Source organism: Podarcis vaucheri (genome assembly GCF_965113315.1).
Source record: "Podarcis vaucheri genome assembly, chromosome: 5".
Classification (NCBI taxonomy): domain Eukaryota; kingdom Metazoa; phylum Chordata; class Lepidosauria; order Squamata; family Lacertidae; genus Podarcis; species Podarcis vaucheri.
The window spans coordinates 67506352-67518844 of NC_138763.1; the positions used below are offsets into that span (position 1 = coordinate 67506352).

Consider the following 12493-nt stretch of genomic DNA (forward strand, 5'->3'; position numbering starts at 1 on the left):
CTTCTATTTCTGCATAGTTCATTCATCAAATCCACTGGTTTTCATTTCATCACCAGCCGTATCCTGGTGACACCCAGCTTTACTTTTCTACCCTGGAGATCTTTATCTTCATCCAGTCTTGCGACTCTCGCTGCCTGCAACAACATTCCTGCTTGGATGGTCACCATTTAAAACTCAGCACAACAGAGAGCAAACTTCTCATCTCTCCTTCCAAATCCTCACCTCCTCATAGATGATGTGCTAACACAGAGATGGACTTTTTCACTGCTGGTGCCAGTGTTGTGGAATGCCCTCCCTGCTAAAATACAAGACGTCCAATCTGTGTTGGGTTTCTGCTAGCTTCTGAAAACACACCTGTTTAGGCAAGCATTCTCCTGCGCTGAACTCCTGGTGTGTTACTGTTTTTGTTTGTGTGCTTTTAATTATATATTTATTACTGTGCATTATAATTAAGGGTGCCTCAATGTCCCAGTGGATTGTTTGTTTTAATTATGCATTGATTTTACAATTGCAAACCACTTGCTAAATAAATAAATAAACTGCTGCCCATTTTCATTCATAGACAAGGGTCCCAGTGTAACTTGTTGATAAGGCTCAAAGTCTGAATATTTTGATGGATCTTGCCTTCTTCTTCTTTTTTTGGTTTCCATATTTCATCCATTACCAAATTGTGTGACAACTCTGCTTCACATGTTCGTGTGCACGTGTGCACAATCATTTACTTTTGACTACAGTAACCTCTTCCTCCTCTGCCCCCTTTCTCATTCCTTAGGCCTCTTTCTTGAATGTTATGACTAAAACCATCTGTGTCACATGACTCAGAGACTGTAACAGCCATTCTTTGTTCCTTACATGAACTTCCTGTTTGCTCATATTCCTGAGCCCTTTCCAGGCATTCCTATGACACATGAGACAGAGGTGCCCCAACATTGCCACAAGAGCAGATGCTACAGGGCAAGAGGGCAGGTAATATAGGAGCAAGAGTGAGGCAGCTGGAAGCTCACAAGTGAGAGGGAACATAGCTCATCCCAATCTTGGCTGGGCACATATCAGGAAAAATCCTGAGCCATAAAGGATTATTTTATACTGCTATAGATTTTTTATTGTTTGAGCACATGCCAGGGGCCAAATTGAATAAGATAGAACAAACCTGAGCCCCAAAAGTGGACCTTACTGCCCATCTACAAATATCCCCTTTGGGGGCAAAGTGCTTGAGGCAGGGATGGCTGTGTAGCTTCAGCTGCACAGTGGAACCTTGGTTCTTGAACTTAATCCATTCTGGAAGTCCATTCAACTCCGAAACAATTTGAAAACCAAGGCATGGCTTCCAGTTGACTGCAGGAGCTTCTTGCACTCAAGCAGAAGCCACATCGGACGTTCGGCTTCCAAAAAACATTTGAAAATCAGAACACTTACTTCCGGGTTTTCAGTGTTCGGGAGCTGATTTGTTCGTCAACTAAGCTGTTCTAAACCAAGGTCCCACTGTACTTGCATGAAACAGACTACAGTGGTACCCTGGTTTATGAACTTAATCTGTTCCTGAAGTCCATTCTTAAAACAAATCTGTTCTTAATCCGATGAACGCTTTCCCTAATGAGGCCTCCCACCACCAGTGCCCTTCCACCGTTAGGCTTCCGTTTGTAGACAGAGGTAAAGTTCGCAAACTGGAACACTACTTCCGGTTTTGCGGATTTCAAAAACTGAATAGTTTGTTAACAGGGCTGCTCGTAAACCAAGGTACCACTATATCTTGACCCATTTCTATTTGACTTCAGATCTGATTTTGGTGCGAAAGCAGATTTCGCGTAATGAAAAGAAGCATCAATAAATTCAATGAACTCAAATCCATCATGGCAAAATATTTATTTATAGAGAATTCCCCACCAAAAATTTTGGGGTAACCAGTGCTATTTTTCTAAAAGAAGAGGTGCCAGAACTTACCATGAACATCTGCCTTGTTCTCTTAGAATGGCAATGTCTCCCACCTGAATGGTGCCAGAACTGAGTTCCGGAAAGTTCTAGCTGGAAAAAAGCCCTGGGGCTAATCCACGTAGCCCTGTTCATCGTCCATGCATTCTCTGAGTTTATGGAAGCAAACACCAGGTGGTCTCTCTCCGCCCCACAGTAGGCAGAACGCACACTCTGAGCTGTTTAACCCTATAAGCTCAAGTTCTCCTCACAGGAGTCACATTCACTTTAACTGGTAATGCAGGTAAGTCCGAATTCTCAAGTGCAGGAAGACTTTTTAGAGCGTTCAACTGAATGTACTTTGAAGCCCTCTTCTGACCTTCTTGCTCAACCCAAGACAGTTGAGGAGTGGAGCAGATGTGCTGCCCCTTCACCCATCCAGTTTAAACCCATATTTGTTATTCTTAATACTTTAATGGGGCTCTAGGTGTCAACCAATAACCTTCTGGGGCCAGTCGCTTCAAGCATGTATATAACTTTGTGCTGGCATAGCTGTCAAGGCTGTTATTATACCACCTTGACAGGCTAGGGATTTGTTTTGGACTTATTTTTAAAAAGAAATTATGAGAAACCATCAACTGCAATATTTTTTCTTCCAGACGGTATTTTGTTTATTGTCAAATAATAACCATCATCTGTTAACACTTCATACTCTTCACTGGGGTATCCTTTGTAGCAAATCACCTCACTCTGAAAGAACAAAAAACAGATTTTTTAATTCATAACATTTTAATCTATCTGCTGGAGAGTAGACCTTTAAGCAACCACTTTTAACAGTATGTTGGTTTAGTCACTAGATGGCCCTGGAGATAGTTTTATCTGGGTGAAGTCAGGAATTTCCTATCTGAAGAAGTGTGCATGCACACGAAAGCTCATACCAAGAACTAACTTAGTTGGTCTTTAAGGTGCTACTGGAAGGAATTTTTTTACTGTGCCTCCTATGTTCTTGTTTAAAAGGCACAATAAGGGTGTTCACACATTACATTCACAAATAATCTAGCTGTATAGTCAAAGTGTTATTCACAGGTAATGTTCAATGAGCATACAGTCTGTGTACACAGTAGTTGAACTGTATATAGAAGCTAAGGACTTATTCACACAAACACTTACAAATGTGAAAGAGACAGCTTCTACCTGTGTTCATTGTGTGAAGAAGCCTATGAATGATCTTGTATAGTTTTATCACTGGTGTACCATCTAAGCCATTTATGAAAAATGCCTCTTATCTTGTCATTTCTTTCCTTTAATATTTGGTTTGTAAAGATAAAGGTAAAGGTAAATTAAAGGGACCCCTGACTATTAGGTCCAGTCATGACCAACTGGGGTTGCGGCACTCATCTCGCTTTATTGGCCAAGGGAGCCGGCGTACAGCTTCCGGGTCATGTAGCCAGCATGACTAAGCTGCTTCTGGCAAACCAGAGCGGCGCACGAAAACGCCGTTTACCTTTCTGCTGGAGCGGTACCTATTTCTCTATTTGCACTTTGATGTGCTTTCAGACTGCTAGGTTGGCAGGAGCAGGGACCGAGAAATGGGAGCTCACCCCGTCGCGGGGATTCGAACCGCCGGAGACAGCTGAACAGTGGATTATTTACACTAGTACAAATAGGAACTGGCTTTCTGTAGAAGGTTCTGAATGAGTAGGTCATGCATTTATAAAGACCATGACACAAGGTGAAAATTCTCCCATGGAAGAAAACAGCAGGCCATATTTTACGTGTTTGTAACCTGCCTGGGAACCATATGGTGATAACTAGGCTATAAATGCATACAAATATAGTAATAGTCATTTCCCTCAAGATCACATGTCTAACCAGTTAGACCTTGTTAGCATATGCATAGTACTAATTATGTTGCAAACTATATGATATAGACAATGCCTGCATCTATTTTTTACGTTGTTAAAAAACAACTCTGAAAATTCCAGTCCTCCACAGGATTCTCATCTTCATAGTTCCTTACAAAACATAAGGATATATGGAAGACTGTGGAAGCAGACAAGAAGTGTGAATAGATGAAGCACAACTCACACTATTTGCATTGCTTCTAGTTTCTAGAGCTATCTTCACCTTAAGTCAGAGATATTAGCTCTCCACTGCTGGTTCCCACTACCCCTGACCATTGGCCATGCTGGCTGGGGCTGATAGGAGCCAGAGTCCAACATCATCCAGATGGCCACAGGTTTCTCATTGCTTTAAGATATATATGTGTGTGTGTGTGTGTGTGTATTTAAATGCTAGCCACAGCGTATTTTACTTGTCTTCTATTACTTTCTGAGCTCTGAGCACAGTACAGAGAAGCCAAGTCAATGTAGCCTTCCTGCATTCCATTTAATTCTGTCTCCTTTGGGAATAGCAAGGAAAGACCAACATCACACATATTAACTGTTTCTTGGAACTGATGAATAATCCCTTTACTGTCAAGGCTATGAACATTTTTGATGAGACTCGCCTAATATATTGAAGACAAGAGTTTTGCTTACTGATATTCTGCATCCCTAAAACATAGAATAAGTAAATATATTACCTTCCAGAGTCGTCTTGCTCTGTTTAGACAGGAGCAGGATCTTCAAAGGATGCCTCCGTAAACAACGCCACCACTACCAATTGCCACAGTGATTCCTTTTGTGTGTTTCACAAGAGACTATTTGTTTCTGCGATTGTTTTGTTGGTCTTGAGTGGCTTGGGAAACCCAGCCAGATGGGCGGAGTATAATTAATAAATTATTATTAAAAATTATTATGTTATAGTAAGTTCCACGGGGAACACCCAATGAATACAGACAATGCACCCACAGGGCTTTTTGGAAAATTCTCCTCATTCCATCCCATTCCATCCCATGGGAAAGTGTGCAATTTGCTTTTTCTTCCCTGAAAAGGACTTGATAGACATCTATGTTCTCCCAATTTACTAATGAGGGATATTATGCACAAATATTCAGAAACAGTGGAGTTAATGTTATGGAAATGAATCCTGAATAGACGATCCATGACCTTAAAGTGATTTGCTTAATAAATTTTATTATGCAATGCCTATGCCAATAGTTTTTAAGCCACCCTTCATTTTACTGTGCAGTTCCTTTTAACATTCCTGCAACAATATATTTTTAAAAAGCTATAATATAAAAAATACAAATTATTTTTAAAATGAAAACCATACCTACAAACCCTAAAAACTATTAAAACCATTCAAACGGGTGCAAATTAATGTACTTTTTATTGGGCTTTGGGTGGAAAATGGCCACTTATGTGGACAGCGCTTGTGGCCCTGTGAAGAAGCCCCTCCCTTCCTCCCCCAAGAGGGTGAAATGACTTCATCATGGTAGCTGGCCACTGGAACATCTTCCTGACTGGCCACCTTCGTGAAATTTGAAATTACCCTATCAGGATCAAGCAGAGGGGTGGAACCAGGATGGGGATAAAGTCCAACTGCACCCCAGCTGGGCGCCACAGTCAGCCGGAGGGCAATGAAGATAAAAGAAGTGGTGGGAGTCAAGTGGAGAAGACTCAACAGCAGCATATGGGAAGGGAGAAGCCTAGCAGAGAGTGGAGTGGCGAGAGTTAACTTTGCAGCACACGGAGACAAAAGCATAAAAAAGAGAGAAGCTGGAATCCTTGCAGGAGCTAATCTGAGGAGAGCCTCAGAGGATTCACTACCCCTAGCTTAAAGCCTCTTAGCGAACCAAGCAAACCATGAGTCTTCTAGTTAAAAAGAAGGGGGGGAAACACCCTCCATATAAGCCTGCGAATAGCCCGTAGATGGTCTAAATTGTGTCAATGTGCTGTCGTTAAGAACAATGTGTAGTCCCCCCCCCCCCAAAAAAAATATGATTCACTGTCTATTACTTTCTAGGAATTTGTTCCTTTATATAAAGTAGGATGTTACATGTAATGTTCATAAAACACTTACCATCCCACCTTTTCCGTTTTTTTAAAAAAAAGTTTAAGTTTTAAAATTAAGATGTGTTTTTAACGGAACTTGGTTGCACCCATCACTGTGCAGCCTGCATTCCTGAGGGAGTGATTTGCCATTCCCCTCTTCTTCCTGTGAACCCTCAAAATCTCCACCCAACCTTCTGCAGCAGATTTGTAGGGTACATAGGTTGGGGCTGGGGTTGCAGGAAAGATGATATTTCCTGGGTCCTGCTCAGTAATATTCAAAAGTGACTAGCCGGCCTCAAACTGCCTTCATCACCCTCCATTCCTACCTATTTGCCCTCTCACCTTGTGGTATCTGCTCCTGTGGCAATGACAGGGGCACATCTGATTCATGCTTCATAGGGATGCCTGAAAAGGGCTTAGGAGTATGAGCAAACAGGAAGTTCACATTAGGATCTAAGGGTGTCTGTCACATTCTCTGATGAACATGGCATTGATGGTTTTAATGGCCGTAGTCAGGATAGAGGCCTGAGCCATAACAGAAGGACAGGAAAGAGAGGTTGCTGTAGTCAAAGTCGTAAGATGACTACTAGGCTCACCTGTGCAGAAACATGTGAACCAGAGTTGTCAAACAATTTATTTCAGGATCAAATATGGCAAGAAAAAGAGAAGGAAGGATGCATCACAATGCTCCTACTTCAATAAGGTGGATGGAGACACTGTCCATGAATGAAAATGAGCAATATTTTATTTGTTTATTTAGCAAATAGTTTCTAAGTGGGTTGCAACTGCAAAATCAGTGCATAATTAAACGAAACAATGGGCAATCCATTGGGGCATTAAGGCACCCTTAATTAGAATATATATATATATATACACACAAACACTCACATAGCATAAAACTAATACAATAAAATCAGGAGTTCATTTCAGGAGAATGCCTGCCTTAACAGGTGTGTTTACATGATCCAATGGAATACCAACACAGATTGGGCCTCTTGTATTTTAGCCAGGAGGGAATTCAACAACACTGGCACCAGCAGTGAAAAAGCCCATTTCTGTGTTACCATGTCTTCTGTGAGGAGGCAAAGACTTAGAAGGATAGATGAGAAGTTTGCTCTGTGTTGTGCTGAGTTTTAAATGGTGATGAAACATCCAAGCTGAATGTTGCTGCAGGCAGCAGGAGCTGCAAGACCGGATGGAGATGAAGATTTCTGAAGAGAGAGCTGGGTGCCACCAGGATATGGATCCTGCTGAAATGGAAACTAGTGAGAGAGGCTTGGAAATGGATCCCTGATGAACTCATTTGAGTTCATTTGAGTGTCGTTCATACACAGACACTGTCACATACATGTTGTTGTTGTTGTTTAGTCATTTAGTCGTGTCTGACTCTTCGTGACCCCATGGACGAGAGCACGCCAGGCACTCCTGTCTTTCACTGCCTCCCGTAGTTTGGTCAAACTTTTCCTGCTTGGCAGGGGGTTGGACTCGATGGCCCTTGTGGTCTCTTCCAACTCTATGATTCTATGATTCTATGTTGGTAGCTTCGAGAACACTATCCAACCATCTCGTCCTCTGTCATCCCCTTCTCATTGTGCCCTCCATCTTTCCCAACATCAGGGTCTTTTCCAGGGAGTCTTCTCTTCTCATGAGGTGGCCAAAGTATCGGAGTCTCAGCTTCAAGATCTGTCCTTCCAGTGAGCACTCAGGGCTGATTTCCTTAAGAATGGATAGGTTTGATCTTCTTGCAGTCCATGGGACTCTCAAGAGTCTCCTCCAGCACCATAATTCAAAAGAATCAATTCTTCGGCAATCAGCCTTCTTTATGGTCCAGCTCTCACTTACATACATCACTACTGGGAAAACCATGGCTTTAACTATACGGACCTACAGAACTTCTCAATTCACTAAAACACCTTGCTTGAGAAACCAGTTAGGACAGGTTTTGCATGAATGCAAGAAAGCTTTAACATATCTGCCAACATTTCTTCAATGAAATGCTATTACATGATAATTATAATAATAATTTTATTATTTATACCCTACCCATCTGATTGCGTTGCCCCAGGCACTCTGGGCATCTTCCAACATATATAAAAACATAATAACACATTATACTTTCCCTGGGAAGAGGGATTGATTGTTAAACTACTCTTGACAACTGTAGTTCTCTGAGAGGAACAGGGCTTTCATAGCAACTCTCAGCAGCCTTAACAAACTACACTTCCCAGCATTCTTTGGGGAAATGATAACTGTTAAAACGGTATCATAGTTCTTCAAATGTATGGGGCAAATGTGACCAAAACAATGGACATGATCCAGGGGAAAAAATGAAGCACCTTTAAATACTAGAAAGGCTTTCCACACCAGCGTAGCTTACTGCACAGGGTTTGTTGTGACAGGTGTTAAAGAAAGATGTGTCAATAAAGGAAATGAAGTTAAAGCCATCTTAGCAAAGTATTTATTTACAGAGACTTCCCCATGAACTCTATGATTTTGCTGTACAGGAGTCTGGGGGCACTGAGGCCCCAGAGAAAATCCCAGTGGTTCCAGTGTGATATATTTTCATAGTAAATCAGGTTAGTGATACGAGGAAGTAAGAAGTCTATATCTCCTGGGGTTGCGATTATGTCATTCGCACCAAACCACACTGCAGTTGGCACAGTCATGTCCTCTATTTTATATTCGGGAGGAAAGCTCTGGAAAGTAAAAGACAGAAGATCATTAAACACCCATAAACACACAAGTGGTCTTAGTGACAGCATCTTGACACAATTCAGACTGCCTGTGGGCTGTTCACAGGCTTATATGAAGGATGGGTTTTTCTTGATTCTGACTGGAACACTCAAGGTTTTCTAACATGCTTTGAATAGGGTTGGAGCTCACATATTTCTAAGCTTCTAGTCATGTGAGAGAAACCACAAGCACACAACTACACACATCCAGGCCCTCCCTTCAGACTTTGGCCAAATGTGTGGTCTGAGGTTGGATCCAGCAGAAGGGTGGGGTTGAAGGAGGGGCTAATACACACATCCCTGTGCCCACCATGCTCTCAGCTTGTGGAGGAAAACACCTTTAGAGATCATATTCACATTAACTCAGAGCTATTGCATTATTGTGGTTAGATTGTTGAACTAGAACTTGGAGACCAAAGTTTACATCCCCACCCATTCATGAAGTTCATGGAGCAACCCTGGATCAGTCACAATCACTCTAGGCTTCCCCATAGGGTAGCTATCAAGAAATAACGGGGAGGAGGAGAACCATGTGTGCTGCCTTGAACTCTGCCGAGAAAAGGTGGGATGTATATAAATAAATGAATAAAATGATTGAGCTTTCATCTGGGAAGACATCTAAATGGTTAATATTATCTGGGTTGTGCTAGTACGCAACAAGTCTCATTTCAGACCCAATCTAAATAAGTGTCCTTGATGCAGAGTTCTATTTTCACTGTAAAAAAAACTAATTGTTCTCTCTTACCTGGTTATATATTGCCTGATTCTCATCCCCGTAGTCAAAACACCTGAATATTCCCGATTCTCTTACCTATCAAAATAATAGGAAATATTATATGATACGTATTACTGAGGATTGTGAAAACCCTGCCATTGAGAAAACTAAATCTACAATATCGTGGAAATGTAAAGGCAGCTTACAAAGAGGTTTACAGGGATCCTCATTAGCAAAGACCTGTCAGCTCTGTCTACATAAAGAAAACCAGGATTTAAACTCCTATTAGAACAACAGTACAAACATAAAGGTAAAGGTAAAGGTACCCCTGCCCGTACGGGCCAGTCGTGTCCGACTCTAGGGTTGTGCGCCCATCTCACTTAAGAGGCCGGGGGCCAGCGCTGTCCGCAGACACTTCCGGGTCACGTGGTCAGCGTGACAAGCTGCATCTGGCGAGCCAGCGCAGCACACGGAAACACCATTTACCTTCCCACTAATAAGTGGGCCCTATTTATCTACTTGCACCCGGAGGTACTTTCGAACTGCTAGGTTGGCAGGCGCTGGGACCGAGCAACGGGAGCGCACCCCGCTGCGGGGATTCGAACCGCCGACCTGACGATCGGCAAGTCCTAGGTGCTGAGGTTTTACCCACAGCACCACCCGCGTCCCGTAGTACAAACATAAAATGGCTTAATTTTTGTAGCGACTTCCCAGGGAATATTAAGTGTACTAACTCTTCCGTAGTTCTTAGGTGTGAGCTTTGAAAGTTTAGTGTTATATAAAACCTATATGAATTTGTGATTTTGAGTGTACATGCAAGCATAGAACTCTATTCTTCAAAGTGTGAAACTCTCTACCTGTTTCCAGTGTACAATGTTTTTAGATGATGTTCGATCTGGAAAGTGAGCTGCATATACATCCAGTCGACTCTGCAAGTAAAGTTTCAAAAAAACAACACCTTTTTTAAAAGAAAGAAAGAAAAGAAAACAGAAAAGCTAGTGGAAAGAAGAAGAAAAACATCAGTTACCCTACAAATTAGTGCTACAACAATTGCTAGGGCAGCTTAGTTGAGAAAAAGGGTGAGCTAGAAAGTATACAATTATGCATAGTTTGCAAAGAATGGAGGAAGAGGGAAATCATGCTCCCCCTTGCATTACAAGAACAAGATTGGCTTTAAAAGGGGTTAATACAAATTCATGGGTGACAAAACTGCATGGCTATGTAATGTCTCTAGTGACAGAGGCAATATACCTCTGAGTAGCAGTTGCTGGGGAAAAGGATTAGGGAGATTGAGGCCCTGCTTGTGGATTTCCTATAGGAATCAGGTTGGTCACTATGAAAACAGGATGCAGGCATGCCAACTCCATGAGGAATCCCAAAGTAAATAGAACAAAATTGGGGTGAAACACACCAGATGTGCATGGCTTCAAATGTATGCGATCACTCTATGTTTGTTTTCTTTGCAGTTGTCGGCATCTGTTTGTCTTGAGAAATGGGTAGAGTGCACCTCCGCAGTGCGTTAGTTACTGCTAAAGTCACCTCCTTGGAGTGCAAGTCTGGGCAATGTGCATAGAGGTTGCCCAAATAACAAGACCCCTCTTTCGGCCTTGTTGATGTGGTCCAAAGGAAAGCAGAGCAATACATTTGGCACCAGTTTGGCTGCAGGAGTTGCCAGAAGGAGGTGTACAAGGCACCATCCAAACAGTCTTCGGATTTATGTAGGGCTTACTCAGCCTTTTCTTCTTCTGAAGATATACCACATGGCAGCAGAGGTTTAGGATCAGAGTCTTCCTTTTCCTAGAGGGGCTACTTTCCCAAGTTGATGAGCCCCATCTGCCCCTTACTTCTCTCTAGAGCATGTGCAAAAAAATACCTTCTTGACTGTTGGACCCACTTTTGGTCTGCTCACATGCAGGGGAAGCCCCTAACTCACTGAGAGTTTGAGACCCATCAACTACCCTCACCTGGTTTAACCAGCCAGTCGAAGCTGTTCCTGGAGTGTGGCCACTGGCAAAGCTGACAGCTTCTAGGAGCCACAAGTAAGAGCTGAGTGCAGGGTGGGGGGACAAAGGTGGACAAACTACCCCAGAAGGAACATGACATGTCCCCCATCAAAGGTACTACCCCTCCCTATACACCCCACACACCCCAATTTGCAGTACAGAACATTTCTAGTTTTATTTATGCTAATTTCCCGGGTCTTGTTTCACAGGAAATATCAGTTGGCAGCTGCTCCATCTACTTCTCTCGCATGCCAAAGACAGAAATAAGCACCTGGAATAGCACCACCTTGTGGTGGTAATAGGGAACTAGGAAAATACATCTGATTGAAAAAGGGACCAGAATAAGAACTTGAGCCATTTTACAAAGCGAAATTTGGGCAAGCGATTCCAGAAAACATTGGAAGTATAGTAGAAATGAAGGCATATTTGTTTTGGTTGGTTGGTTGGTTTTTTAAAAAAACACTTTCTGATCTGAAATCAGATCATATCAGGGCTCCAGACATGTGCATCCCCAACCCCCAAACCAGTAAAAGTCAGTGGCTGCAATGCTACACCCATTTCCATGACAATAAATCCCATTGAACTGAATGAGACTTGCATCTGAATATACATGTGTAGGAGTGTGCTGTAATAGGGCAATGCTAGGCACATCTACTCAGAAGTAAGTTCTCTTCTGCTCATCTCAGCTATCTACCAATCTCCCATTCCCATTCCTTCTGAGTAATACCCCTCCCCACCTTCTCACTATATAGAAGGATCTGGCAACTTCTGTTTCAGTGTATCTGAAGAAGTGTGCATGCACACGAAAGCTCATACCAAGAACTAACTTAGTTGGTCTTTAAGGTGCTACTGGAAGGATTTTTTTTTATTTTCTCTTCTGCTCAGTGAGACTTGCTTTCCATGCATACCTGACTTCAGTCTTCCTCTAAGTGAGCTTTCAATTTTCCATGGGGCTTTTCACCCCTGAAAAATGGAACCTCATGAAAATTCAGCAAACCAGGAATTAGCTACTGTGACTTCTTCACACGTACGTCTACATACCATATTTATATTTGCAAAATTGATTCCACCCGAAAAGAAAATGGTATATGCACAGCCTGTATGCAGTAGTGAAACACTGCACATTGTGTTGATGAAGTATTTCCAGGCCTTGTAAGGCAGGTAAAATTCTCCTCTGACAAGCAGCCCCTGCAAAGA

General features: G+C 42.4%; 1 protein-coding gene and 1 long non-coding RNA gene across 2 annotated transcripts in view; both read right to left on the reverse strand.

Moving 5' to 3' along the window:
* Window positions 1-7851: 7851 nt before the first annotated feature.
* The window catches only part of LOC309532946 (uncharacterized protein), a 52754-nt gene continuing 48112 nt past the window's right edge, over window positions 7852-12493 (reverse strand). Inside the window, exons 17-20 of the mRNA XM_082223734.1 lie at window positions 12338-12484; window positions 10151-10222; window positions 9324-9389; window positions 7852-8542 (exon numbers count right to left, since the gene is read on the reverse strand). Of these exons, the coding sequence (XP_082079860.1) occupies window positions 8309-8542; window positions 9324-9389; window positions 10151-10222; window positions 12338-12484 (519 nt within the window). The 3' untranslated portion in view covers window positions 7852-8308. The remainder of the gene's footprint in view (window positions 8543-9323; window positions 9390-10150; window positions 10223-12337; window positions 12485-12493) is intronic.
* Window positions 10264-12320, reverse strand: LOC309532212. The gene is made up of 2 exons (XR_014219657.1): window positions 12147-12320; window positions 10264-11937 (listed from the first exon to the last, which is right to left on the reverse strand). It is a non-coding gene; the product is annotated as an uncharacterized lncRNA (long non-coding RNA).